The sequence below is a fragment of the Pristiophorus japonicus genome, chromosome 5 (assembly GCF_044704955.1).
Source record: "Pristiophorus japonicus isolate sPriJap1 chromosome 5, sPriJap1.hap1, whole genome shotgun sequence".
In the NCBI taxonomy this organism is placed as follows: domain Eukaryota; kingdom Metazoa; phylum Chordata; class Chondrichthyes; family Pristiophoridae; genus Pristiophorus; species Pristiophorus japonicus.
The window spans coordinates 176733741-176761695 of NC_091981.1; the positions used below are offsets into that span (position 1 = coordinate 176733741).

The window sequence follows — 27955 nt, forward strand, 5'->3', positions numbered from 1 at the left end:
GGAGCACGGGGAGTCGGGAGAGTGTGTTGGGGCGGTTGGAGGGAGGAGCGCGAAAGCCTTCTCCGAAGAGGCAAACGAGGCCTTAGTCCACGAGGTGGGGACTCGGTGGGTCCAATTCACCGGGGTGGGCGTGGGAAACCCTCCCCCCCCCCTCCCCAAGAGGACACCAGTGAATATGGGCGGATATCAGCGCGATAGTCTCATCGGTAGCCCACGATAGAAGAAAGCCAGACCAGTGTTGCAAGCGCTGGAAGATTCTTGTCTCATCCGCAAGAGTAACTATTAAATTATTAAATTTAGAATTGTAATGATGCACTGACTCATTCATTAGAATGTAAATCTTTCGGATTGTAATTAAGCTGGGTAATCTTGGGTAGCTGCCCTGTTAAGATTTGGACTGGGGTCGGAACCTGTGCTCTTTAACTTTAATGTTGCTGAGATGCCTTAAACTTAATTGTCAGTATTAATTATTATTTAAACGCTTTGATCGAAAATTGGGGCCAAAGGAATGACTGGAAACAGGCAGACCGCAAACACTCGGCATTTCTACCACTTTAATTTAGGAGAATTATTAAAGTATATCACTATGTGTGCTGTGAGCAACTCTTTAACTTGGGCACCATCTTCTTTTTGGTCAGGTTGGTGGATGGGGGCACGACTGAGTGCTGAGGGGCCCGTTCAGCTTTGCCCAGACTGTGTGAGTCTCTCCGGCTGCTGTCAGTCTGCCCTAGCTCACTGTCTGCCCCGGGACACTTTGGGACATTAGATCTGGCCACACAGAGATAGACGAGCTCAGCCCAGGGACACGTGCCCCCTCCCCTCATGGTCCTGTCATTGCCGAGCTCACCAGCAGTCCTGATTCTCCCCACCCCCGCCCCGGGGACCTCCATCGATTGCAATGACCCGGCTCCTTCCCCTCAGGCGCAGAATGGCATGGCCCGTGAATGGGGCCTTTCCTGGGGATTGTACGCGAGAAGGTTGGTGTCAAGCATTAGTTCCTAAATACGATCTTATTAAGTATTTTCTCTGAACGTAGATATTATCCATTGGATAAAACTGTATTAGCATATAATGTTAACGATGAATAGCATGTGGGGTGACTAATTGTGGATTACAATATCTGTTGTGTTTCCATAATAGTACCTAGGCAATTAGCTTATGCCATGCTCTTGTCACGTTTGCAGAGGAAGATATCGAAGAATCAGACGGAGCGGAGGCGGACCGGAGGAGCGCCTGCTGACCTTTACGCATTGACCGATCTCGAGGAGCGTGCCGCAGCCTTAGTAGGCACGCATGATCGTTCTGCCACCTGTGGTGGTGTCGATCCCGTTGTTGCGCCACGTGAGTAATGTGTAAACCAGTGGTAATTTAATGCCATTTGATTATAACAAATGAATGATGTAATGTTATGCATGCAGCTTCTGTACTCTTCTGTACTCTCATGTTAGTTATATGTAAATTCACATTTATTGCAGTAGTATTGCTCCTCGTATATATGCCTGCACAGCGCAAGCATTCTCATGTTCCCCCTTCTCTTCGACTAACCTCAATTATGTTTTCCAGCTCCCCAGGCTCAACGGGAGGTCCCTGAAACATTACCCCAATTGCTGCAGGTCGTGCTGACCACGGGCGAAGAACAAGATATGACCGAGGAGGATGATGAGCCTGAAGGGTCATCTGCAGTACCTGCGGCCATGTCATCCTCAACGGATGAAGTAGCGAGGCCAAGCAGCTTGCAACAGGGCACTCCGAATCGTCCAGTGCCCATGCCGACTCCGCGAAGGTTGGGTCAGCGAGGTAGGCACGCGCAGCGACAGGCAGATGTGAACAAGGACATGGTGTCTCTGTTGAGGGCAAGCGCTGACACTGGTCAAGAGCTCCTCCAAGCAATTGGTGGGTTGACCGGCAACATTGCCACACGATCTGCTAGAATCTCGAGGACATGGGGCAGATGGTTGCGGCAATGCGGTGAACGGCCGACTCCGTCGATGCCATGCGGCAGGCGATAGTTTCGGGATACGGCACTGCACCCCAAGGTGACGTACCACCATCAACTTCAACAGATGTGAGTCAGAAGGAAGCAGTTTCTGCAGAAACGTCATCTCCTCAGCTCCCTGAAGTCAATCTGCCAACGTCACCGCGCCCCCGACACCACCCCCCCCGCAACTCACAGCAGCAGCCCTCGAGGTGCTCTATTGCAAGACGACTTGGTCCCGTTACTAGTGGCGTAAGTGGGAAAGGGGGGTTATGATGAGGGGGAGTAAAGGTAAAGGAGGGAAGCATGGCCGCAGGTCAGGTGGTTGGGGGGGGGGGGGGGGGGTCTAATCTATTTTCATTAGAATTGTTGACTTCTTATTGTTATTAAAACTTTGTTGAATGTTGGGGGTGGTGGGAGGGTGTTTTTGAGGTGTTATCGTTATTTTACATTTATTGTTGGATGAAAAATGTTGTTGAATGTTGGGGGTGGGGGGGGAGGTGGGTGTTATAGTTTGTTTTAAAAATTTTACATCAATTGTTACATTATTAACATTTTTTATTGAACTTTACAATTGTTGTGCAGTGTCTTCTAATAATGTACGGTTAAACATCAATACAAGGGATGCAAACAATGGCCAGGCCAGATAAGGATGAAACGTAATGCAACTGTAACTGTCACCAACATAACTTCACGCAAAGCATTCATTTATGAGCTGCTGACGCAACAGTCTTGCAGCTGCGTAACTACCACGTGGCAGGGTTCATCGCCAGGCTGATTGTCCTCCCCGAGGTCCTCGTCCTCCTCCTCCTCCTCCCCTCTCTCCTGAGGTGGACCGGAGGTCCCATCTAGCAATTGTTGTCCTCTCCTGATAGCTAGGTTATGCAACATGCAGCACACCACAATGAACTCAGCGACCTGCTGAGGGTGGTATTGTAGGTTGCCTCCCAAGTGGTCGAGGCACTTCAGAACTCCAATTGTCTTTTCAACGATATTGCGTGCAGCTATATGGCTTTTGTTGTAGCGCTTCTCGGCTTCTGCCTGGGGCTTAAGCAGGGGGGTCATGAGCCATCTAGCAAGGCCATATACTTTAACTCCAAGCATCCAACCGTGACCTTGTACGCATCATGGATGTTCCCTGAAAAATTTGCATTTACTGCTATGATTGTTTGTTTGTGGTCGACAACGAGCTGCATATTCAGGGAGTGGAATCTCTTTCGGTTCCGAAACATCTCTGCATCTGTAAAGGTGCTCGCAGGGTGATGTGCGTACAGTCGATTGCACCTTGCACCTTGGGGAAGTTTGCTATTCTCGAGAACCCCAAAGCCCTCTACTCTATGCCTCCCTGGTCATAGGGAAGTTTATAAAGTCCATCCTGCGTAAAGGGCTTCAATCACCTGTCGAATGCAGCAATGTGTGGCGTGCTGAGAGATGCAGCAAATGTCGCCAGCTGGAGCCTGAAAGGAGCCCGATGCATAGAAGGAAAGTGCCGCAGTAACCTTAACCTCAACAGGCAGTGCGGTCCTGATGGGCTGCAGATCTCCCTTAATTAGCTGGCATAGCTCATTGATGACCTCCTTTAACGCACGTGTTATCAGACAAATCCAGTTATGATCACTTATCCCTATAAATGCGTTGAGTGTAACATCTCCTCCTTAGCAGTCTTCCACCTCTTTAATTGGGCACATAAAGCTCTTCAATCTCTATTCCCCCATCTCTATTCTGCAGCATGTGAGTGGTCATCAATACTGGTTGAGAAATTACAGGCCCCATCACTATAAATCACTATAAATGTCCTAATCTATCTTCAGAATTCTTAAATTGTCCTCAACAAATACAATATAAACTCAAAATTAACCACAATGTGATTAGATGATTGGCAAGTTTCTAATAAGCCCTTAAATTCACTCACGAATTACTTCAATGCTCCCATCCACTTCAAGCAGCTTTTTATTAAACTTCCTCCATACTGCCGGGTTAAAGTCAGGTGAGTGCAGCTTTCCTTGAGCGTCTTTTTGGGCGAGTGATCATTTGGGCGCAATATGGGCGAAATGCCAAAAGTAGCGCTTGGCGATATTTAGGTGCTAGTTTCCATTATAAACACTATTCTGGACCTTGCATGAGTGATGACATCAGATTTTATTTTAAAAAATAGGCCGGGCGATTCAGCTCATTCCTGTATGCTGAAAGTTGGGCGGCGATAAATGTGTGATAATCGGGCGCTGGTTTCCATTTATCATCAAATATGGGTGATAAACTGAATCTCGGTGCTTATATGGGCGTTAAATGGCCGATTATGTGCCAAAGTCTAGGCCAGAGCTCCAAAGTGTAGATCAGGCCACCAAACTGACAAATTGTAGAACACACTTCCAAAGTGTGTAAATTAACCACCCAACACAAGTACTATTAATAAACCCTTTCCCACAAACAGGTAGGAAAGCAGCTGTAAGTACCGAGTACTTACTGACATATTTCCTTGTCATGGCTTCAGTCCTCTCAATTGCCACTGTCTTCTCGCCCTGTTTTCACAGACAAGTTCCAGGAAGCCCGGGAAACCGTGGTGCCAAAGTTAAACTTCAAAACCCACGTTAATATCGCTCTAATTAAGCGATTAACATATTGAAACCTGCCTCTCCCGAGGGGATTGCACACACGCAACCTAAAGCACTGGAGTGAAATACGGAAGTCGACAGTTTGGAGCCGGTTTCCCGACGAGTATGCATTTTTCCAGGATTTCACCTCCCACTCATACCCATAAGCACGGTAAAATTCTCCCGAAGAAGTCACATCATTACCATTTCAATGCACTTTTACATTTTATGGTGATGCTTCCAGTGCTGGATGCAAATTATAGTGGAAAATTAGGTGAACAAAATAACGGGAGATAGGGCATTTTAGATTCCCTGTCTGCTGGAATATTATCCAAAAATCATACAGAAGAGGTAGGAAAATCCAGGCAACAGTGTTATCTCAGTAAAACAGTTTTCTAGTCAGGTTATTCCTGTGGCACCCCTGATTTATGTCAGGCCACGTTACAAAATGACACAGAAAAAATTAGTGTCGATAATGGTGATGGTTACAGGACCCACAAATCTCATTGGTGAGATTTAAATAGGAAAAACAAATACAAAATCTGTAAATAATTTGAATAAGTTCTGGGAGTATTTCAATGCTATGTTCAGGATTTGGATAAAATTCATAACATGCATGATTTATGATTTAATCTGAACCGGAGCATGTTTTAAAGTATTGCAACAAAATTATTAATTTTTCATTTTTTAAGATGGTAATTTTACCTTTTTTTATTTTTGAAGAGAAATGGTCTCCCTCTGTCTATATTGCTCTGAAATAGGTGAATGAACAGCCATGATTGTAACTTGCCAAATCTTGCTCTTGCAGGGAAGTGACACATTGCCACTTGGTCCAGATACAGAAGTCATAGCCAAATACAGACATCCACTGTTGGAAATATCGTACCAGAGTCTTACCATGTACTGGGCAATAATGTTCTGAGTCAGGTGTTTATTCAATGTCCCGTACCAAATCCCGTTCAACCAACACCCCAGAGCTCGCTGACCTACATTGGCTCTCATTTAAGCAACACCTCGAGCTTAAAATTCTCATCCTTGTTTTCAAATCCTTCCATGGCCTCGCACCTCCTTATCTCTGTAAACTCCTACAACCCTACAAAAGATCTGCACTCCTTCAATTTTGGCCTCTTGCGCATCCCCGATTTTAATGCTCCACCATTGCTGACCGTGCCTTCAGCTGCCAAAGCCCTAAGCTCTGGCATTCCCTTCCTAAACCTCTCCTCCTCTCTACCTCTGTTAAGGCAGTCCTTAAAATCTACCTCTTTGACCAAGCTTTTGGTCATCTGCCCTAATATCTCCTTATGTGGCTCAGTGTCAAATGCAAAAAGTGATCTGTAAATAAATGGGCTTTTTACAGAACTGATGTACATTGCACACAGTCTGAGGATTCAGAAAGTTTTTTTTTAATTCAAATAATTGCATTATCTGTTTGCTCAATAGCATTCTCTATAACATCGTGTTTGATAGATTACCTCTTTGTCTTGTATATTGGGATCAGCTTTGTTTTCCATGAGCACCGCCATACAGTTGATGTAGCCTCCATATGCAGCACACTGCAAAGGAGTTCTCCCAGCATAATCCTGCACATTGGGGTTGATCAGATTCTGAATCAGGATCTGACACACATCTGCATTTCCTCCAAGGGCAGCCCAGTGCAAAGGACTATGGCCATCCTGGTCAATCAAATCCACTCTGGCACCACCTGTAATATTATAATCAGAGTTTAGAGAATGTCATCAATATTTAAAATTAAGTATTTATTGTTTTATGAAACTTCCAACCTTTAATCTCAATTATTAGGGCAACAGGGATCAGGGATCATTAATTTAGTATGACATGATCAGTGCCATTTGTACCACCCAACTACCTTGTAATCATAGAATCATTCAGCCGCTCATGTCTCTGCCGCCTCTTTGCAACAGCTATCCAAATAATCCCACACCCATGTTCTTTCCCCATAGCCCTACAAATTTCTCCTTTTCAAGTATATATCCAATTCCCTTTTGAATGTTCCCACTTCCACCACCTTTTCAGGTAGAACATTCCAGATCTCAACAACTCATAGTGTTTAAAAAAATCTCCAAATCTCCCCCATGAATTTAGTGCTGGATTAAGAGGCAATCTGTTCCTGATAAGTGGTCTCTTTGTCACAGTTTGATATTTATTTATTGCAGTTCACAGTGGTAAAAATGTGAATATTGGTTATATAATTTCTTGCATATTTTTAGTCATAATGGAAGACCTCCTAATCAGTATCATTTTGATATTGCTTTTAATTTGTGGAGGGGGGAGGTATGGTGCACTGGAGCTTAATTTATTGTGCCACAGACCCTGGGGTCTGTGCATAGAATTCTACACACAGTAAATTTTCAATCTCAACTATGATAGTAGGGGAGACATTGAACAGAAGCTGGATGCTTTCTCATGGGGAGGAGGGGGAATATTAGGATCTAGATCACCTTAGAGATTGGTACAGAGCCACATTGGCAGAAGTCTGGGAGCAGGTCTTATGTCTGCTGCCTTTGGACAGGGTATCATGGCACAGGGAGATGTGAAGAGGGAACTGTGACAAGGTATGAAAGTTACTTACATAAAGGCTATAATTATAGAAATAATGGAGGCTAACATCTGCAATTACTAAATTAACAGAAGAGAAAATAATTAATTTATTTGAAGGTAATTTATGATTTTCAAATTCAACAGAAATAGTTGATTTGTGTGCAAACGCATCTGTCTTGTATTCCCCTAAATTCTAACTAAAATTCTTAACATTTGGTTACTATTTAATAATTGTGCTACAATGAATCAATTGCTTGCTCAACAAGATTTGCTTTCTGAGCTCTGAAAATGGAATGGCAGTACAACATAATCGAAGCACATTGTATTTTTGTATATACAGATCTTCTATGGTATTGCACATGGGGAGTCAACATCAAATGTTGTTTTCAAGTGAGGCAGTGTTCGAGAGCAGGTGATTAATGGATAGGGCATAGAGACAAGATTTTTAAGGTATCTCGCTGCAGTATCGGCTGAAGAGCTAGGAGATGCAAAAGTAAGGTACTACAGGAGCCACTTGTTGTGGGGGGCGGGGGGGGGGGGGAATAATTAATTATATAAGAAGAGTAATGGTCCTAAAACTGATGCCTGGGGACCACTCTCCAGTCCAAAATCATCCATTAACCGAAACTCTCTGGGGCCGAAATTGCCCTCCACCCCAAACGTATCGTTTTGTAAGTGTTCTCTCCGCCCAATACATGGGGCAGAAAATCAGTCGAAATTCAGGACTTTATTTTTTTTCCGGAACTGGGGCGGTGTTCCGGGCAGGTGCGGGGCGGAAGTGCGGGCGGGTCGGAACGGCCCAGTCAAAGGGGAGGGACGCTGCGAACTCTGTAGCCACTTTAGTGACAAACACTGGGCCATCAGGGAGGGTTTCGGCCGGGCCAACAGCCTGGTAAACAAGAGGGGACGGCGGGCTGTCTATTGGCGACCCTGCCGAACCCATGGCCACCTTTGTCGGAAAGACCTGGTAGTCGGCCGACAACTAAAATAAAATTTAAGGGCGGACGTGCCGCCCAGCCACAAGAAGCTTCCCGCCGGGGAAAGCTGTCGGGGGCATCGAGCGCCGGCCGATTCGCTGTCGCGGGGCAATTTCCCATGCGGAGCGAAAAGATGGGTCGTCGCTGGTCGGTAGGGATCTGCACGTGCTTGACGGGATAGGAAGATGGCCGGGGCGGTCCCATACACTGCTGTAAAAATAATGGAGGGCAATTTTCAAAATGTCAGCCCCTCTGCGCCAATTAGATGGTAAGTCCTTACCGATCTGTGGCTGCCGAGAGGGGAAATTTCAGCCCCTCTCTTTTCCATCCTTCAGCTAGTTTCTTATCCATGCGGTCATATTGCCTTTAATACCATGCACTTCAATTTGGTCAACAAGCCTCTTACACATCTGTATTTGCTGTCCTTAATTAACCCATGTTTTTCGAAGTGAGAATTAATTTTATCCCACATCACAATATCCAATGCTAGGCTGATTGATTGATAGTTGCCTGGTTTATCCCTTTCTCCCATTTTGAAGAGAGACAGCCTTCCAGACCTCTGTCACAGTTTCCTTTTCCAAGGATGTTTGAAAGATTGTGGTCAGAGGCTCTGCAGTTGTCTCTATGATTTCCTTAGCATTCTAGGATGCCTACTGAGTTCTTCAGTAAATGACCATAACACTATTTATAAATGTATTTGAGTATTTGAATTACCATAATAAACATCTCATCATCCATGGAACTGTGTAATCATTGTGTCCTTTCCAGCCCAGTAGCTCAACGATTCACTAATAAATGATCATTACTTAGTTATCAACACAGGGTAAAACCAGTTAGCACCAGTCAATTCCATATTACTTTGCTTGTACACACAATCCAAAATGCATATTAGCTCACTTGTAACTGAAAAACCATCAGTCTTGCTTTTTTAAAAAAAAGTGGAGATGAAATCAATATGTTATTATGAGTAACAATAGCTTATTCATGTCAACTATCTCATTAAATCGTATTCTCACCTCTGTATGAGAGTTGAGCCCCATACTAGAAGTTTAAACATATAATCTAGGATGTAATTAATTAGATATGAAGAGCAATGGTCTTAACACTGACGAGTGGGGACCAAAATCATCCATTAACCACAACTGTTTTCTCATTTTCTAGGGCAATAATGAGGTCGAGGCAAACATTAAAGATACTATGGGCTAGACTTTCCACTTTTGTGCAGATCGGCCAAAAATGGGCGTTATTTCCAGCGTGGATGGTAAAAATGGGTTTTGAGATTGCCGGATTATCGTCCATTTTCAAAACCCTAATTTTCCATTTTTGAAAATGGGCGTTACTTCAAGCGATCTAAAATGGGCGTTAGCGTAAATTTTTTTGACCTTCATCAGTAAAGTGTCACTGATCATAGCAACGCCATGGCAACGCTCATTTCCCGCGTTTCAGGAGGTCAGGGGTCATCATTACACGCGCATAAGAGACAGAGAGAGAGGGAGCAGAGAGGGACTGAATGCGTGTGTGAGTGTGGTGTGTGCTTCTTTGGCTGTTGTGAGAGGCACAAGTGAGATTCAGCAGCAGCAAAAAGCCTTCTAAGCACAAAAGAAGGGAGTTGGCAGAGAGTTTTTGTGGAAAAATAATATTTAACATGGAAGGGATGGAGCCAGCACACTGTGGAGACGGAGGATGCTGGCGAAAGCAGTGAGCTGGGAGAGGAACAATTGGGAGGACGCAAAAGAGCAAGGCGGTTCTCTGACGAGGCAAATGCCTCCCTCATGCAGGAGGTCAAGTCACGCTGGAGTTAATTGATCCAGGAAGGGCATGGGAAGCCCACCCCAAAGGCCTACCAGAAGATATGTGCCGAGATAGCCGAGGTGGTCTCGTCGGCGACCAACGAGGTACGTGAGGGCAACCAATGCCGCAAGCGATGGAACAACCTTGTCGGATCCGCCAGAGTAAATATTACATTTATTTACATGTACTTATATATTTATATAATTGGAATTGTAAGTGTAATGAGTGATTAAAATCAGATGTGATGGCTTGCACTTATACCGGGAAGGTCATACTCAAAGCCTGCGGTCACGGTATACGTCTTTAGGTAAAGAATGATCATTTTCATTATAATCATGATTACATCTGTTGTATCAGTCTCTGTGACAGTACCTAGCAATGATATCACGCAATGATCTCATGCCATGTCGTGCTGTTGTCACCTTTTACAGAAGAAGCTTTCGAGGAATAGAGCTGAGCAGAGGCAAACGGGTGGGGGGCCACCAGTCATCATCGACCTCACCAACATCGAGGAGCGGGTGCTGGAACTAGTGGGGACCCACCCCCGGTCGGCCACACAAGCAGCAGCAGAGCCTGATGTGATGCCACATGAGTAAAGTATACATCATTGCGTGATGTAAAGTCAATAGATGCCACACCCACTCATATCCGACCAATATTATATGATAGATGAATCATAACATTCTTCTCTAAATAATTATGTCCTCATGAGAATCATTGCAATGCAGAATTTGGTGATGGTCATGAAATGTGATGATCTTGATAGCGCTGGTGCTTTTGTCGTGCATATGCTGCGTGTAGTGCTGGACTCACCTTGTGATCCTAGCACCCCCTTCTCCTCTAATAACCTCATTTATGTTTTGCAGCTCAGCCCCATGCAAGAACACCAAGCCCAGAAGGTGGGGTTGTGGGGGCGGACTCGCTGGAATCTCCTCCATCTGGTGCTGAGGAGCATCGATTCTCGCCCGTGCATCTGCTGGGTCCCTTCTCAACGGATGACAGTGCCGACTTCGAGGTGCCTGGATCCCCAACCTCCATAATCCATTCGACACCGATGACATCTAGTGCTCCTGCGGCCATTCCCACATCCACTGTGGAGGTACCGGGCCCAAGCACCTTGCCACAGGGCACCCCAGGTGCCTCCAGGACGGCAGCGGCCAAGCGGAGGTTGGTTCGACGCAGCAGGTCTGCTCCACGAGCGGGGACATGGTACACTTGTCCAGGAGGAATGTTGACATAGGTCAGCAGATCCAACAGATAATGGGGGGGGCATATCCCTCCAGCTGGCCAGCATGTCTGCCACCATGACTGAGTGCGTGCCGCGGATGGCGAAGGCCCTGGAGCTCTTAGCCAGGAACACTGGTGGCAGAGGCCTCCAAGTGGTTCCGAAGTGCGGCACCCCCATTGCCAATGACACGAGAGCCAGAAGGAAGATCTTGCTTCTGGCCCGGAGGACGTTCCCACCTCTGGACCATCCTCTCCCGTATCCGTCCAAGCAGTGGTTCTGCCGTCATCCCCCGCAATGAAAAACTCTTCGGCCAGGCGGCTTGGAGTCAGGAGGGGAAGGGGAAGGGGTAGACGTGGGGAGGAGAAGCGGTGGGGAAGGGGGAGAAAGGAAAGTGAGGTGCATGGCCACAGGTGTTGTCTTGAGCATATTTTTATGTTGTTGGTGCTATTTTGGTGGGAGGGTCGGGGGAAGGGGCGAAGGGGCTCCCTTGCTGGTTTTCATGTGTGTTCTGTGTTGCTGGAAATGGTGACCAATCGAATGATGTAAATGTGATAAATTTGTTGTGGGGTGGGGTGGGGCGGGGGGTGTTTTTTTAAGTTATAATTATGATTTCACACAAATGGTCGAATTAAATGTTTTTTATTTAACATAACCTTGTTGCGCATTGTCTCAGATAGCTGCACCGTTACACACTGGTGATTCCTTAACATGACAGGGTATAATTACACTTAACTTGAATCAACTTAAACTTAACTGTCACCAAGATGATGCACACCATTGATGTATGACTTGCATAGCCAGCAGTGTTGCAGCTTTGTAAATAACAACAACGTTCTTTCAAGCAAAGTGCTCATTTATGAACTGCTGACGTAAGAGTCCTGCAGCTATGTAGCCACCATGGGTCCTTTCCTGCGATCTAGAGGGGGGCAGTGGCATGGTTTCAGCGTCAGCCTAATTGTCTGGCCCGAGGTCAGCATCCACTTCCTCATCCTCCTCTTCCTCTCTCTCCTGAGGTGCACCGGCAGTCCCTTCTGGCAATTCTTGTCCCCGCCTGATAGCCAAGTTGTGCAGCATTGAGCACACCATCACTAATTGAGTTACCTGCTCAGGGTGGTATTGGAGCTCTTCTCCTGAGTGGTCCAGGTATCTAAAGCGCTGCTTAAGCACGCCAATGGTTTTCTCGACGATATTGCGAGTGGCTCTGTGGCTCTCGTTGTATCGCTTCTCGGCTTCGGTGTGGGTGACATGCAGGGGGGTCATCAGCCAGTTGGCGAGGCCATATCCTTTGTCACCAAGCATCCAGCATTGACTTTGTGGCTGACTGGTTAACATGTCAGATACAGCGCTCTCACGCAGGATGTGAGCATCATGGATGTTGCCCGGAAATTTGGCATTCACTGCCATAATTATTTGCTGGTGGTCGACAACGAGTTGCACATTCAGGGAGTGGAATCCCTTGCAGTTCCTAAAAAACCTCTGCATCTTGAAAAGGTGCCCGCATCGCGATGGGCGTACAGCCTGCACCTTGGGGAAGTTACCAATTCGGAAGAATCCTAAAGCCCTCTCAGTCTGAGCCTCCCTGGTCATGGGGAAGCTGATAAAGTCCATTCTGTATGCAGAAAGGGCTTCAGTGACTTGTCTAATGCAGTAATGTGTGGCATGCTGAGATATAGTGCAAATGTCGCCAGCTGAGGCCTGAAAGGAACCCGACGCATAGAACAAAAGTACCGTGGTGACCTTGACCTCGACGGACAGTGCGGTCCTGATGGTGCTGGCAGGCTGCAGATCACGCCTGATAAGCTGGCATATCTTAGTGATAACCTCCTTGTGGAAGCGCAGTCCCCTAAGGCAGATGTTATCGGACAAGTGGAGGTAAGACCGCTTATCCCTGTAAGTGCGGGGGTTGTAAGGTCTGGTCCTCCTCATCAGTCTGGCACGTATTAGATTGGGCACATAATGCTGTTCAATATCTCTTCTGCCATCTCTAGTCTGCAGCATGTGCATACTCATCAAGACAGGCTGCAAAATGACAGGCCCCATTCCAATAACTATCAGTATTACACCGATTGTTAACAAACAATAAATGTCCCCACTAAGACACCTAAAGTAAATTCCAATCGTCCACAGTATGATAAGATGTTTGTTCAGATATTCACATCACCTTAAAAGACCTCCAGAGTACATCCAAACTCCACCTAAGTTGAAGCAGAGCAGCCTTTTAAATGAAGCGACCTGCGATTTAGAAAATGGCGTGCATACCGCTGTGATTAATTCAGGTGAGAGCAACTTTTTCACAGCGTTTTTTTTGGCGAGCGATAATGTCGGCGAGATGTGTGCAAGGTGCCAAAAGTAAAGCTGGGCGATTTTCTGGGCGTTAGTTTCGGCAAATGGGATCTTTACAACAAAAAAAGTGGCCGACCGGTATTATTAAATCTCGGCATTAATTACGTGCCAAAAGTAACGCTGGGCGATATTATAGGCGTTGGTTTCGCCCATTCTGATCTTTCCACCCAAAAGAAGTGGGTGGGTGGTATTATTTTTTATCAGCGTTACATACATGCCGAAAGTAACGCTCGGGGATAAGTGACCGAGAAATGGACATTCGTTTCCATTTTGTGGCTAAATGGGCGATATACCTCATTTCAGCGTTAAAATGGACGTTAAATGGACAGTATGCATGCAAAAATAATGGAAAATCTAGCCCCATGGTAGGAAGGAATATGTATCATTGATGAAATGAAATTTTCTTCATACGTCCTGTCACTGGCCTCCCGAGCTCCAGCCTCCACAAACTCCAACTCAATCATACCCTTGTTGCCTGCCTTCTATGCTGGATAATGCCCAGCTCATTTAACATCCTTGTCTTCCCAACATCGATTGGCTCCGCATGGCCTCTATGCAGTGACTTCAAAATCCTTGGCCGTAATTTTCTGGGGGATCAGCGGGCGAGCGGGATCGGTGGCAGGTCTGATGAAAAGTGTGCTTTTTTAAAAAAACAGTGGGTCGGGGCCCCACTGTCAACCTGCCGCAACGCGCCTTTCCCAATATCGGGTCATAAGAACATAAGAACATAAGAAATAGGAACAGGAGTAGGCCATCTAGCCCCTCGAGCCTGCTCTGCCATTCAATAAGATCATGGCTGATCTGGCCGTGGACTCAGCTCCACTTACCCACCCTCTCCCCGTAACCCTTAATTCCCTTATTGGTTAAAAATCTATCTATCTGTGACTTGAATACATTCAATGAGCTAGCCTCAACTGCTTCCTTGGGCAGAGAATTCCACAGATTCACAAACCTCTGGGAGAAGAAATTCCTTCTCAACTCGGTTTTAAATTGGCTTCCCCATATTTTGAGGCTGTGCCCCCTAGTTCTAGTCTCCCCGACCAGTGGAAACAACCTCTCTGCCTCTATCTTGTCTATCCCTTTCATGATTTTAAATGTTTCTATAAGATCACCCCTCATCCTTCTGAACTCCAACGAGTAAAGACCCAGTCTACTCAATCTATCATCATGAGGTAAACCCCTCATCTCCGGAATCAGCCGGGTGAATCGTCTCTGTACCCCCTCCAAAGCCAGTATATCCTTCCTTAAGTAAGGTGACCAAAACTGCATGCCGTACTCCAGGTGCGGCCTAACCAATACCCTATACAGTTGCAGCAGGACCTCCCTGCTTTTGTACTCCATCCCTCTCGCAATGAAGGCCAACATTCCACTCGCCTTCCTGATTACCTGCTGCACCTGCAAACTAAGTTTTTGGGATTCATGCACACGGACCCCCAGGTCCCTCTGCACCTCAGCATGTTGTAATTTCTCCCCATTAAAATAATATTCCCTTTTACTGTTTTTATTCCCAAGGTGGATGACCTCACACTTTCCGACATTGTATTCCATCTGCCAAACCTTCGCCCATTCGCTTAACCTATCCAAATCTCTTTGCAGCCTCTCTGTATCCTCTACACAACCCGCTTTGCCACTAATCTTAGTGTCATCTGCAAATTTTGTTACACTACACTCTTCCAGGTCATCTATGTATATTGTAAACAGTTGTGGTCCCAGCACCGATCCCTGTGGCACACCACTAACCACCGATTTCCAACCCGAAAAGGACCCATTTATCCCGACTCTCTGCTTTCTGCTCGCCAGCCAATTCTCTATCCCTGCTAATACATTTCCTCTGATTCCGCGTACTTCCATCTTCTGCAGTAACCTTTTGTGTGGCACCTTATCGAATGCCTTTTGGAAATCTAAATACACCACATCCATCGGTACACCTCTATCCACTATGCTCATTATATCCTCAAAGACTTCCAGTAAATTAGTTAAACATGATTTCCCCTTCATGAATCCATGCTGCATCTGCTTGATTGCACTATTCCTATCTAGATGTCCCGCTATTTCTTCCTTCATGATAGTTTCAAGCATTTTCCCCACTACAGATGTTAAACTAACCGGCCTATAGTTACCTGCCTTTTGTCTGCCCCCTTTTTTAAACAGAGGCGTTACATTAGCTGCTTTCCAATCCGCTGGTACCTCCCCAGAGTCCAGAGAATTTTGGTAGATTATAACGAATGCATCTGCTATAACTTCCGCCATCTCTTTTAATACCCTGGGATGCATTTCATCAGAACCAGGGGACTTGTCTACCTTGAGTCCCATTAGCCTGTCCAGCACTACCCCCCTAGTGATAGTGATTGTCTCAAGGTCCTCCCTTCCCACATTCCTGTGACCAGCAATTTTTGGCATGGTTTTTGTGTCTTCCACTGTGAAGACCGAAGCAAAATAATTGTTTAAGGTCTCAGCCATTTCCACATTTCCCATTATTAAATCCCCCTTCTCATCTTCTAAGGGACCAACATTTACTTTAGTCACTCTTTTCAGTTTTATATATCTGTAAAAGCTTTTACTATCTGTTTTTATGTTTTGCGCAAGTTTACCTTCGTAATCTATCTTTCCTTTCTTTATTGCTTTTTTAGTCATTCTTTGCTGTTATTTAAAATTTTCCCAATCCTCTAGTTTCCCACTAACCTTGGCCACCTTATACGCATTGGTCTTTGATTTGATACTCTCCTTTATTTCCTTGGTTATCCACGGCTGATTATCGCTTCTCTTACTGCAATTCTTTTTCACTGGAATATATTTTTGTTGCGCACTATGAAAGAGCTCCTTAAAAGTCCTCCACTGTTCCTCAATTGTGCCACCATTTAGTCTGTGTTTCCAGTCTACTTTAGCCAACTCTGCCCTCATCCCACTGTAGTCCCCTTTGTTTAAGCATAGTACGCTCGTTTCTGACAAAACTTCCTCACCCTCAATCTGTATTACAAATTCAACCATACTGTGATCACTCATTCCGAGAGGATCTTTTACCAGGAGATCGTTTATTTTTCCTGTCTCATTACACAGGACCAGATCTAAGATAGCTTGCTCCCTTGTAGGTTCTGTTACATACTGTTCTAAGAAACAATCCAGTGTGCATTCTATGAATTCCTCCTCCAGGCTACCCCGTGCGATTTGAGTTGACCAATCGATATGTAGGTTAAAATTCCCCATGACTACTGCCGTTCCTTTTTCACATGCCTCCATTATTCCCTTGATTATTGCCCGCCCCACCGTGATGTTATTATTTGGGGGCCTATAAACTACGCCCACCAGTGACTTTTTCCCCTTACTATCTCTAATCTCCACCCACAATGATTCAACATTTTGTTCATTAGAGCCAATATCGTCTCTCACAACTGCCCTGATATCCTTTATTAACAGAGCTACCCCACCTCCTTTCCCTTCTTGTCTATCTTTCCGAATCGTCAGCGCTGAGCAGACCCGACAGGCAGCAGCGGGGGACCTAATTAAACTCATTAGTGTTATGCTCATAATAAAGTAATGTAACGAAGTACTGAGAACATGAGTAAGTGTGACCTTAGCTCCTTTATTCAAACTCCAGAATGTTGGTACAGCATGGGAGGCCTGCTTATATACAATGCTCCCAAGGGATGCTCGGATGGCATATTGGCCTTCATAGCGAGAGGATTTGAGTATAGGAGCAGGGAGGTCTTACTACAGTTGTACTGGGCCTTGGTGAGGCCACACCTTGAATATTGTGTACAGTTTTGGTCTCCGAATCTGAAGGAGGACATTCTTGCGATTGAGGGAGTGCAGCGAAGGTTTACCAGACTGATTCCCAGGATGGCAGGACTGACATATGAAGAAAGAATGGATCGACTAGGCTTATATGCACTGGAATTTAGAAGAATGAGAGGGGATCTCATTGAAACATATAAAATTCTGACGGGATTGCATAGGTTAGATGCAGGAAGAATGTTCCCGTTGTTGGGGAAGTCCAGAACCAGGGGTCTCAGTCTAAGGATAAGGGGTTAGCCATTTGGGACCGAGGTAAGGAGAAACTTCTTCGCTCAGAGAATTGTGAACCTGTGGAATTCTCTATCACAGAAAGTTGTTGAGGCCAGTTCATTAGATATATTGAAAAGGGAGTTAGATATGATCCTTACGGCTAAAGGGATCATAGGGAATGGAGAGAAAGCAGGAATAGGGTACTGAAGTTGCATGATCAGCCGTGAGGCGTGAGTCCGGGGATCAGCAGAGGCCTATAAAAGGCCGCGAGAGGCGTCGGGAGTTCGTTGGTGAGGCGTGAGTCCGGGGATCAGCAGAGGCCTATAAAAGGCCGCGAGAGGCGTCGGGAGTTCGTTGGTGAGGCGTGAGTCCGGGGATCAGCAGAGGCCTATAAAAGGCCGCGAGAGGCGTCGGGAGTTCGTTGGTGAGGCGTGAGTCCGGGGATCAGCAGAGGCCTATAAAAGGCCGCGAGAGGCGTCGGGAGTTCGTTGATGAGGCGTGAGTCCGGGGATCAGCAGAGGCCTATAAAAGGCCGCGAGAGGCGTCGGGAGTTCGTTGGTGAGGCGTGAGTCCGGGGATCAGCAGAGGCCTATAAAAGGCCGCGAGAGGCGTCGGGAGTTCGTTGGTGAGGCGTGAGTCCGGGGATCAGCAGAGGCTTATAAAAGGCCGCGAGAGGCGTCGGGAGTTCGTAGGTGAGGCGTGAGTCCGGGGATCAGCAGAGGCCTATAAAAGGCCTCGAGAGGCGTCGGGAGTTCGTTGGTGAGGCGTGAGTCCGGGGATCAGCAGAGGCATATAAAAGGCCGCGACAGGCGTCGGGAGTTCGTTGGTGATGCGTGAGTCCGGGGATCAGCAGAGGCCTATAAAAGGCCGCGAGAGGCGTCGGGAGTTCGTTGGTGAGGCGTGAGTCCGGGGATCAGCAGAGGCCTATAAAAGGCCGCGAGAGGCGTCGGGAGTTCGTTGGTGAGGCGTGAGTCCGGGGATCAGCAGAGGCCTATAAAAGGCCGCGAGAGGCGTCGGGAGTTCGTTGGTGAGGCGTACTTGTGCAGCTACAAGGAGAAGGCAAAAATGAAGTAGAAAGAAACAGAAAGGTGACGTCACAGCCTAGGGGGTAAGTGATTGGCTGGTGATTGGTGAGTAGTTTTTCTTTTTCTTTTTATGTCAGTCAGTAACTTTTAACATTGTTGTTGCCAATTTAAGTGTATCTAAGGGTTAAGTCATGACAGGAGAGCTCCGTCGGGTGTTATGCTCCTCCTGTACCATGTGGGAACTCAGGGACACTTCCGGTGTCCCTGACGACTACGTGTGCGGGAAGTGTATCCGCCTCGAGCTCCTGACGGTCCGCGTTGCGGAATTGGAGCTGAGGGTGGATTCTCTCTGGAGCATCCACGATGCTGAGAATGACGTGAGTATCACGTGTAGTGAGTTGGTCTTACCGCAGAAGGGTCCACAGCCAGCTAGGGAATGGAAGACCAGCAGGAAGAGTAGTGCAAGGAAGGTAGTGCAGGGGTCCCCTGTGGTCATCCCTCTGCAAAACAGATACACCGCTTTGAGTACTGTTGGGGGGATGACTCATCAGGGGAGGGCAGCAGCAGCCAAGTTCATGGCACCGTGGTTGGCTCTGCTGCACAGGAGGGCAGGAAAAAGAGTGGGAGCGCGATAGTGATAGGGGATTCAATGGTGAGGGGAATAGATAGGCGTTTCTGCGGCCGCAACCGAGACTCCAGGATGGTATGTTGCCTCCCTGGTGCAAGGGTCAAGGATGTCTCGGAGCGGGTGCAGGACATTCTGAAATGGGAGGGAGAACAGCCAGTTGTCGTGGTGCACATTGGTACCAACGACATAGGTAAAAAAAGGGATGAGGTCCTACGAAACGAATTTAAGGAGCTAGGAGCTAAATTAAAAAGTAGGACCTCAAAAGTAGTAATCTCGGGATTGCTACCAGTGCCACATGCTAGTCAGAGTAGGAATCGCAGGATGGCGCAGATGAATACGTGGCTTGAGCAGTGGTGCAGCAGGGAGGGATTCAAATTCTTGGGGCATTGGAACTGGTTCTGGGGGAGGTGGGACCAGTACAAACCGGACGGTCTGCACTTGGGCAGGACCGGAACCAATGTCCTAGGGGGAGTGTTTGCTAGTGCTGTTGGGGAGGAGTTAAACTGATATGGCAGGGGGATGGGAACCAATGCAGGGAGACAGAGGGAGACAAAAAGGAGGCAAAAGCAAAAGACAGAAAGGAGATGAGGAAAAGTGGAGGGCAGAGAAACCCAAGGCAAAGAACAAAAAGGGCCACTGTACAGCAAAATTCTAAAAGGACAAAGGGTGTCAAAAAAACAAGCCTGAAGGCTTTGTGTCTTAATGCAAGGAGTATCCGCAATAAGGTGGATGAATTAACTGTGCAAATACATGTTAACAAATATGATGTGATTGGGATTACGGAGACGTGGCTCCAGGATGATCAGGGCTGGGAACTCAACATCCAGGGGTATTCAACATTCAGGAAGGATAGAAAAAAAGGAAAAGGAGGTGGGGTAGCATTGCTGGTTAAAGAGGAGATTAATGCAATAGTTAGGAAAGACATTAGCTTGGATGATGTGGAATCTATATGGGTAGAGCTGCAGAACACCAAAGGGCAAAAAACGTTAGTGGGAGTTGTGTACAGACCTCCAAACAGTAGTAGTGATGTTGGGGAGGGCATCAAACAGGAAATTAGGGGTGCATGCAATAAAGGTGCAGCAGTTATAATGGGTGACTTTAATATGCACATAGAATGGGCTAGCCAAACTGGAAGCAATACGGTGGAGGAGGATTTCCTGGAGTGCATAAGGGATGGTTTTCTAGACCAATATGTCGAGGAACCAATTAGGGGGGAGGCCATCTTAGACTGGGTGTTGTGTAATGAGAGAGGATTAATTAGCAATCTCATTGTGCGAGGCCCCTTGGGGAAGAGTGACCATAATATGGTGGAATTCTGCATTAGGATAGAGAATGAAACAGTTAATTCAGAGACCATGGTCCAGAACTTAAAGAAGGGTAACTTTGAAGGTATGAGGCGTGAATTGGCTCGGATAGATTGGCGAATGATACTTAAGGGGTTGACTGTGGATGGGCAATGGCAGACATTTAGAGACTGCATGGATGAATTACAACAATTGTACATTCCTGTCTGGCGTAAAAATAAAAAAGGGAAGGTGGCTCAACCGTGGCTATCTAGGGAAATCAGGGATAGTATTAAAGCCAAGGAAGTGGCATACAAATTGGCCAGAAATAGCAGCGAACCCGGGGACTGGGAGAAATTTAGAACTCAGCAGAGGAGGACAAAGGGTTTGATTAGGGCAGGGAAAATGGAGTACGAGAAGAAGCTTGCAGGGAACATTAAGGCGGATTGCAAAAGTTTCTATAGGTATGTAAAGAGAAAAAGGTTAGTAAAGACAAACGTAGGTCCCCTGCAGTCAGAATCAGGGGAAGTCATAAAGGGGAACAAAGAAATGGCAGACCAATTGAACAAGTACTTTGGTTCGGTATTCACTAAGGAGGACACAAACAACCTTCCAGATATAAAAGGGGTCAGAGGGTCTAGTAAGGAGGAGGAACTGAGGGAAATCTTTATTAGTCGGGAAATTGATGGGATTGAAGGCCGATAAATCCCCAGGGCCTGATGGACTGCATCCCAGAGTACTTAAGGAGGTGGCCTTGGAAATAGCGGATGCATTGACGGTCATTTTCCAACATTCCATTGACTCTGGATCAGTTCCTATCGAGTGGAGGGTAGCCAATGTAACCCCACTTTTTAAAAAAGGAGGGAGAGAGAAAACAGGGAATTATAGACCGGTCAGCCTGACCTCAGTAGTGGGTAAAATGATGGAATCAATTATTAAGGATGTCATAGCAGCGCATTTGGAAAATGGTGACATGATAGGTCCAAGTCAGCATGGATTTGTGAAAGGGAAATCATGCTTGACAAATCTTCTGGAATTTTTTGAGGATGTTTCCAGTAAAGTGGACAAAGGAGAACCAGTTGATGTGGTATATTTGGACTTTCAGAAGGCTTTCGACAAGGTCCCACACAAGAGATTAATGTGCAAAGTTAAAGCACATGGGATTGGGTGTAGTGTGCTGACGTGGATTGAGAACTGGTTGTCAGACAGGAAGCAAAGAGTAGGAGTAAATGGGTACTTTTCAGAATGGCAGGCAGTGACTAGTGGGGTACCGCAAGGTTCTGTGCTGGGGCCCCAGCTGTTTACATTGTACATTAATGATTTAGACGAGGGGATTAAATGTAGTATCTCCAAATTTGCGGATGACACTAAGTTGGGTGGCAGTGTGAGCTGCGAGGAGGATGCTATGAGGCTGCAGAGTGACTTGGATAGGTTAGGTGAGTGGGCAAATGCGTGGCAGATGAAGTATAATGTGGATAAATGTGAGGTTATCCATTTTGGTGGTAAAAACAGAGAGACAGACTATTATCTGAATGGTGACAGATTAGGAAGGGGGAAGGTGCAGCGAGACCTGGGTGTCATGGTACATTAGTCATTGAAGGTTGGCATGCAGGTACAGCAGGCGGTTAAGAAAGCAAATGGCATGTTGGCCTTCATAGCGAGGGGATTTGAGTACAGGGGCAGGGAGGTGTTGCTACAGTTGTATAGGGCCTTGGTGAGGCCACACCTGGAGTATTGTGTACAGTTTTGGTCTCCTAACTTGAGGAAGGACGTTCTTGCTATTGAGGGAGTGCAGCGAAGATTCACCAGACTGATTCCCGGGATGGTGGGACTGACCTATCAAGAAAGACTGGATCAACTGGGCTTGTATTCACTGGAGTTCAGAAGAGTGAGAGGGGACCTCATAGAAACGTTTAAAATTCTGACGGGTTTGGACAGGTTGGATGCAGGAAGAATGTTCTCAATGTTGGGGAAGTCCAGAACCAGGGGTCACAGTCTAAGGATAAGGGGTAAGCCATTTAGGACCGAGATGAGGAGAAACTTCTTCACCCAGAGAGTGGTGAACCTGTGGAATTCTCTACCACAGAAAGTAGTTGAGGCCAATTCACTAAATATATTCAAAAGGGAGTTAGATGAAGTCCTTACTACTCGGGGGATCAAGGGGTATGGCGAGAAAGCAGGAAGGGGGTACTGAAGTTTCATGTTCAGCCATGAACTCATTGAATGGCCGTGCAGACTAGAAGGGCTCAATGGCCTGCTCCTGCACCTATTTTCTATGTTTCTATGTTTCTATGATCATACTGAATGGTGGTGCAGGCTCGAAGGGCAGAATGGCCTACTCCTGCACCTATTTTCTATGTTTCTATAACATCACTCCCTCCCAAAGTCAATAGTACACTTAGGGTGAGATGATCTGGAGCTTTTCGCTCCCTTGTCGATCGTGTCGGTATAAATGCAGATGTTGGTGAGCTGGTTGGTTCTTCCCTGAGCTGCTGGGCAGCTGGCCTTGCCGGGCTGCTGGGGATGGTGAGTGTTGTGTATCTGTAAAGCATGCACTCCCATGTTCCGCCACCAGGGAGTGCATCCCCTGAAGTCCCAAGGGATCCCAGCATCCCCTTGGGAGCACTGTATATAAGCCGGCCCCTAAGGCCTGTTCCTCACTCTGGAGTATCTTAATAAAGACTGAGGTCATTGTTACTGTAACCTCTCTGTGTGCAGTCTCATCTGTGTTCGGAACACAATAACTGGCGACGAGTATACGAATCCAACGCAAAGATGCAGCAAACTGTGGGGGCATCCTGGAGAAGTTCTCGGAGGGTGAGGACTGGGAAGCTTATGTCAAACGGCTAGACCAGTACTTTGTAGCCAACGAGCTGGACGGAGAAGGAAGCGCTGTAAAAAGGATAGCAGTTCTCCTCACAGTCTGCGGGACACCGACCTACAGCCTCATGAAGAATCTTCTGGCTCCGGTAAAACCCACAGATAAGTCGTATGAGGAGCTGTGTACACTGGTTCGGGAGCATCTTAACCCGAGGGAGAGCGTGCTGAGGTATCGGTTCTATACGTGCCAGCGATCTGAAGGTCAGGAAGTGGCGAGCTACGTCGCCGAGCTAAGGCGACTTGCAGGACAATGTGAGTTTGATGGCTACCTGGAGCAAATGCTCAGAGACTTTTTTGTGCTGTGCACTGGCCACGAGACCAGCCTACGAAAACTTTGACTGTAGAGACACCGACCCTCAGTAAGGCCATTGCAATAGCACAGTCGTTTATGTCCACCAGTGATAACACAAAATAAATCTCTCAGCACACAAGTGCTAGCAATGTTCATAAATTAACTGGAACTGTGTTTGCGAGCAGAAATGTAGAGGGCAGAAACCACGAGTCTGTAACTGCCAGCAGGCCTCGGGTGACCCAGATGACTCAGAGTCTGCAACAAAGGATGAATGCAAGGCAATTCACACCTTGGTGGCATTGTGGAGGCTTCCATTCAGCCTATTCATGCCACTTCAAAGGGCATGTTTGCAAGAGCTGTGGAACAATGGGGCACCTCCAACGACCTGCTAACCACCATGTGGTAGAGGAAGATGGGTCGATGGTGGATCAAAGCAATTTCGAGCCTGAGAGAGAGGAGGCAGATGCTGAAGTACACGGAGTGCACACATTTTCGACGAAATGTCCACCTATAATGCTAAATGTAAAATTGAATGGCTTACCCGTAGCCATGGAACTGGACACTGGCGCTAGCCAATCCATCATGAGTAAAAAGATGTTTGAGAGACTGTGGTGCAACAAGGCACTCAGACCAGCCCTGAGCCCCATCCACACGAAACTGAGAATGTACACCAAAGAGCTTATCACTGTCCTTGGCAGCGCCATGGTCAAGGTCACCTACGAGGACACGGTGCATGAACTGCCACTCTAGATTGTCCCGGGCGATGGCCCCACACTGCTTGGAAGGAGCTGGTTGGGCAAAATCCGCTGGAACTGGGATGACATCCGAGCGCTATCACATGTCGATGAGGCCTCATGTACCCAGGTTCTTAACAAATTTCCTTCCCTTTTTGAGCCAGGCATTGGAAACTTTTCCGGGGTGAAGGTGCGGATCCACTTGGTCCCAGAGGCACGACGCATTCACCACAAGGCGCGAGCGGTACCTCACATGATGAGGGAGAGAGTAGAAATCGAGCTGGACAGGCTGCAATGTGAGGGCATCATCTCTCCAGTGGAATTCAGCGTGTGGGCCAGTCCAATTGTTCCAGTACTCAAAAGTGATGGCACGGTCAGGATTTTCAGCGATTATAAAGTGACTATTAATCGTTTCTCGCTACTGGACCAATACCCGCTACCTAAGGCAGGCGACCTATTTGCGACGCTGGCAGGAGGCAAGACGTTCACCAAGCTCGACCTGACTTTGGCCGACATGACGCAGGAGCTGCAGGAGTCTTCGAAGGGCCTCACCTGCATCAACACGCACAAGGGACTGTTCATCTACAACAGATGCCTGTTTGGAATTCGATCGGCTGCAGCGATCTTCCAGGGAAACATGGAGAGCCCTACCCAAGTCGGTACCATGCACGGTGGTTTTTCATGACGACATATTGGTCATGGGTCGGGACACCGTCGAGCACCTACAAAACCTGGAGGAGGTCCTCCAGCAACTGGATCGCGAAGGGCTGCGACTGAAGAGGTCGAAATGCGTCTTCATGGCAACAGAAGTGGAGTTTTTGGGGAGAAAGATCGCGGCGGACGGCATTCGGCCTACAGACGCCAAGACAGAGGCTATCAGGAACGCGCCCAGGCCACAGAACATCACGGAGCTGCGGTCATTCCTGGGACTCCTCAACTATTTTGGTAACTTCCTACCGGGGTTAAGCACCCTCTTAGAGCCCCTACATGTGTTATTGCGTAAAGGTGAGAACTGGGTATGGGGAAAAAAACAAGTAATTGCTTTTGAGAAAGCCAGAAACATTTTATGCTTCAACAAGCTGCTTGTATTGTATAACCCGTGTAAAAGACTTGTGCTAGCATGTGATGCGTCGTCGTACGGAGTCGGGTGTGTATTACAACAAGCTAACATTGCGGGGAAGTTGCAATCTGTCGCCTATGCCTCCAGGAGCTTGTCTAAGGCTGAGAGGGCCAACAGCATGATTGAGAAAGAGGTATTAGCATGTGTGTTCGTGGTAAAGAAAATGTGTATCAGTACCTGTTTGGACTCAAATTTGAGCTGGAAACTGATCGCAAGCCCCTAATATCCCTGGTTGCTGAAAACAAGGGGATAAATACTAATGCCTCAGCCCGCATACAAAGGTGGGCACTGGCGCTATCAGCGTATAATATACCATCCGCCACAGGCCAGGCACCGAGAACTGTGCGGATGCTCTCAGTTGGCTACCATTGCCCACCACGGGGGTGGAAATGGCGCAGCCTGCAAACTTGTTGATGGTGGCGCAGCCCGCAGACTTGTTGATGGTCATGGAAGCGTTTGAAAATGATAAATCACCTGTCACGGACCAGCCAAGATCCTCTGCTGTCCCTTGTAAAAAACTGTCTACTGCATGGGAGCTGGGCCAGCATCCCCGCTGAAATGCAAGAGCTAATCAAGCCGTTCCAGCGGCGAAAGGACGAGCTGTCCATTCAGGCAGACTGCCTGTTGTGGGGTAATCGCGTAGTGCTACCCAAAAAGGGCAGGGAGACGTTCATCTCGGATCTCCATAGCGCACACCCCGGTATAGTAATGATGAAAGCGATAGCCAGATCCCACGTGTGGTGGCCCGGAATCGATTCTGACTTAGAGTCCTGTGTACGGCAATGCAGCGTGTGTGCTCAGTTGAGCAACGCACCCAGAGAGACACCACTAAGTTTGTGGTCCTGGCCTTCCAGACCATGGTCGAGGATCCATGTCGACTATGTGGGCCCGTTTCTCGGTAAAATGTTCCTGGTGGTGGTGGATGCTTTTTCAAAATGGATTGAATGTGAAATAATGTCGGGAAGCACCGCCACCGCCACCATTGAAAGCCTGAGGGCCAACTTTGCCACCCACAGCCTGCCTGACATACTGGTCAGTGACAACGGGCCATGTTTCACCAGTGCCGAATTTAAAGAATTCATGATCCGCAATGGGATCAAACATGTCACCTCGGCCCTGTTTAGACCAGCCTCCAATGGGCAGGCAGAGCGGGCAGCACAAACAATCAAACAGAGCCTGTCCCGAGTACTGCTCAGCTACCGCACGAGACCCCACTCGCTCACAGGGGTGCTCCAGCTGAGCAACTCATGAAAAGGACACTAAAAACCAGACTCTCGCTGGTCCACCCCAACCTGCATGATCAGGTAGAGAGCAGGCGGCAGGAACAAAATGTAAACGATGGTCGCGCCACTGTGTCACGGGAATTTGATCTGAATGACCCTGTGTATGTGCTAAGCTATGGACATGGTCCCAAGTGGATCGCGGGCACGGTGATAGCTAAAGAAGGGAGTAGGGTGTTTGTAGTCAAACTAGACAATGGACAAATTTGCAGAAAGCACCTGGACCAAACGAGGCTGCGGTTCACAGACTGCCCTGAACAACCCACAGCAGACACCACCTTTTTCAAGCCCACAACACACACCCAAAGGATCAACGGACCAGGAAATCGAACCCATCACGCCCAACAGTCCAGCAAGGCCAAGCTCACCCAGCAGCCCTGCAGGGCCAACAACATGCCAGCCCAGCGAGGGCACAGCCAACACACCAGAACAGACATTTGTACCGATGTGGTCCACCAGGGAAAGAAAGGCTCCCGACCGCCTCACCTTGTAAATAGTTTTCACTTTGACTTTGCAGGGGAGTGATGTTGTGTATCTGTAAAGCATGCACCCCCATGTTCCGCCACCAGGGAGTGCATCCCCTGAAGTCACAAGGGATCCCAGCATCCCTTGGAAGCACTGTATATAAGCCGGCCCCCTAAGGCCTGTTCCTCACTCTGGCGTGTCTTAATAAAGACTGAGGTCACTGTTACTTTAACCTCCCTGTGTGCAGTCTCATCTGTGTTAGGAATGCAATAGTGAGTTCAGCTTCTTGTCGACCGTGATGTCGGTTGCCACTTGTGTGTGTGTTGGAGGGTCGAAGTTGGTGGTGTCCTCTTTGGGTTGCTCGTGGCTGTTTGTGAATCGCAGTTAGGTTTGGTCCAAATGCTTTCTGCAAGTTAGTTCATTGGCCTGAAACACCCTACTCCCTTTGGCTATGAGACAGTGCCAGCAAGCCAGTTGGGACCATGTACATAGTAGAGTACAAATACAGGGTCATTGACTTCAATATCGTGTGACAAATTTGCGCGATCATGGTACATGCTTTATTGATGCCGGCTGCGCTCGACATGATCATGGAGATCAGGGTGGACAAGAGAAAGCCTTGTTTTGAGCGCCCTTTTCATGAGCAGCTCGACTGGGGGAACCCCGGTGAGCCAGTGGGGTCTGGTGTGGTAGCTGAGCAGGACTCGGGACAGGAGGGTCTGCAGGGAGCCTTCCGACACAAGTTTCAAACTTTGCTTGATGGTTTGGTCTGCCTGTTCTGC

At 47.4% G+C, this 27955-nt stretch overlaps 1 protein-coding gene across 4 annotated transcripts in view; it reads right to left on the reverse strand.

Moving 5' to 3' along the window:
- Positions 1 to 27955, reverse strand: part of invs (inversin) — a 367882-nt gene that overhangs the window by 185309 nt on the left and 154618 nt on the right. For all 4 annotated transcript variants that reach the window (XM_070881116.1, XM_070881115.1, XM_070881118.1 and 1 more), the window contains one exon: positions 6039 to 6268. In XM_070881116.1, coding sequence (XP_070737217.1) covers positions 6039 to 6268 — 230 coding nt within the window. The remainder of the gene's footprint in view (positions 1 to 6038; positions 6269 to 27955) is intronic.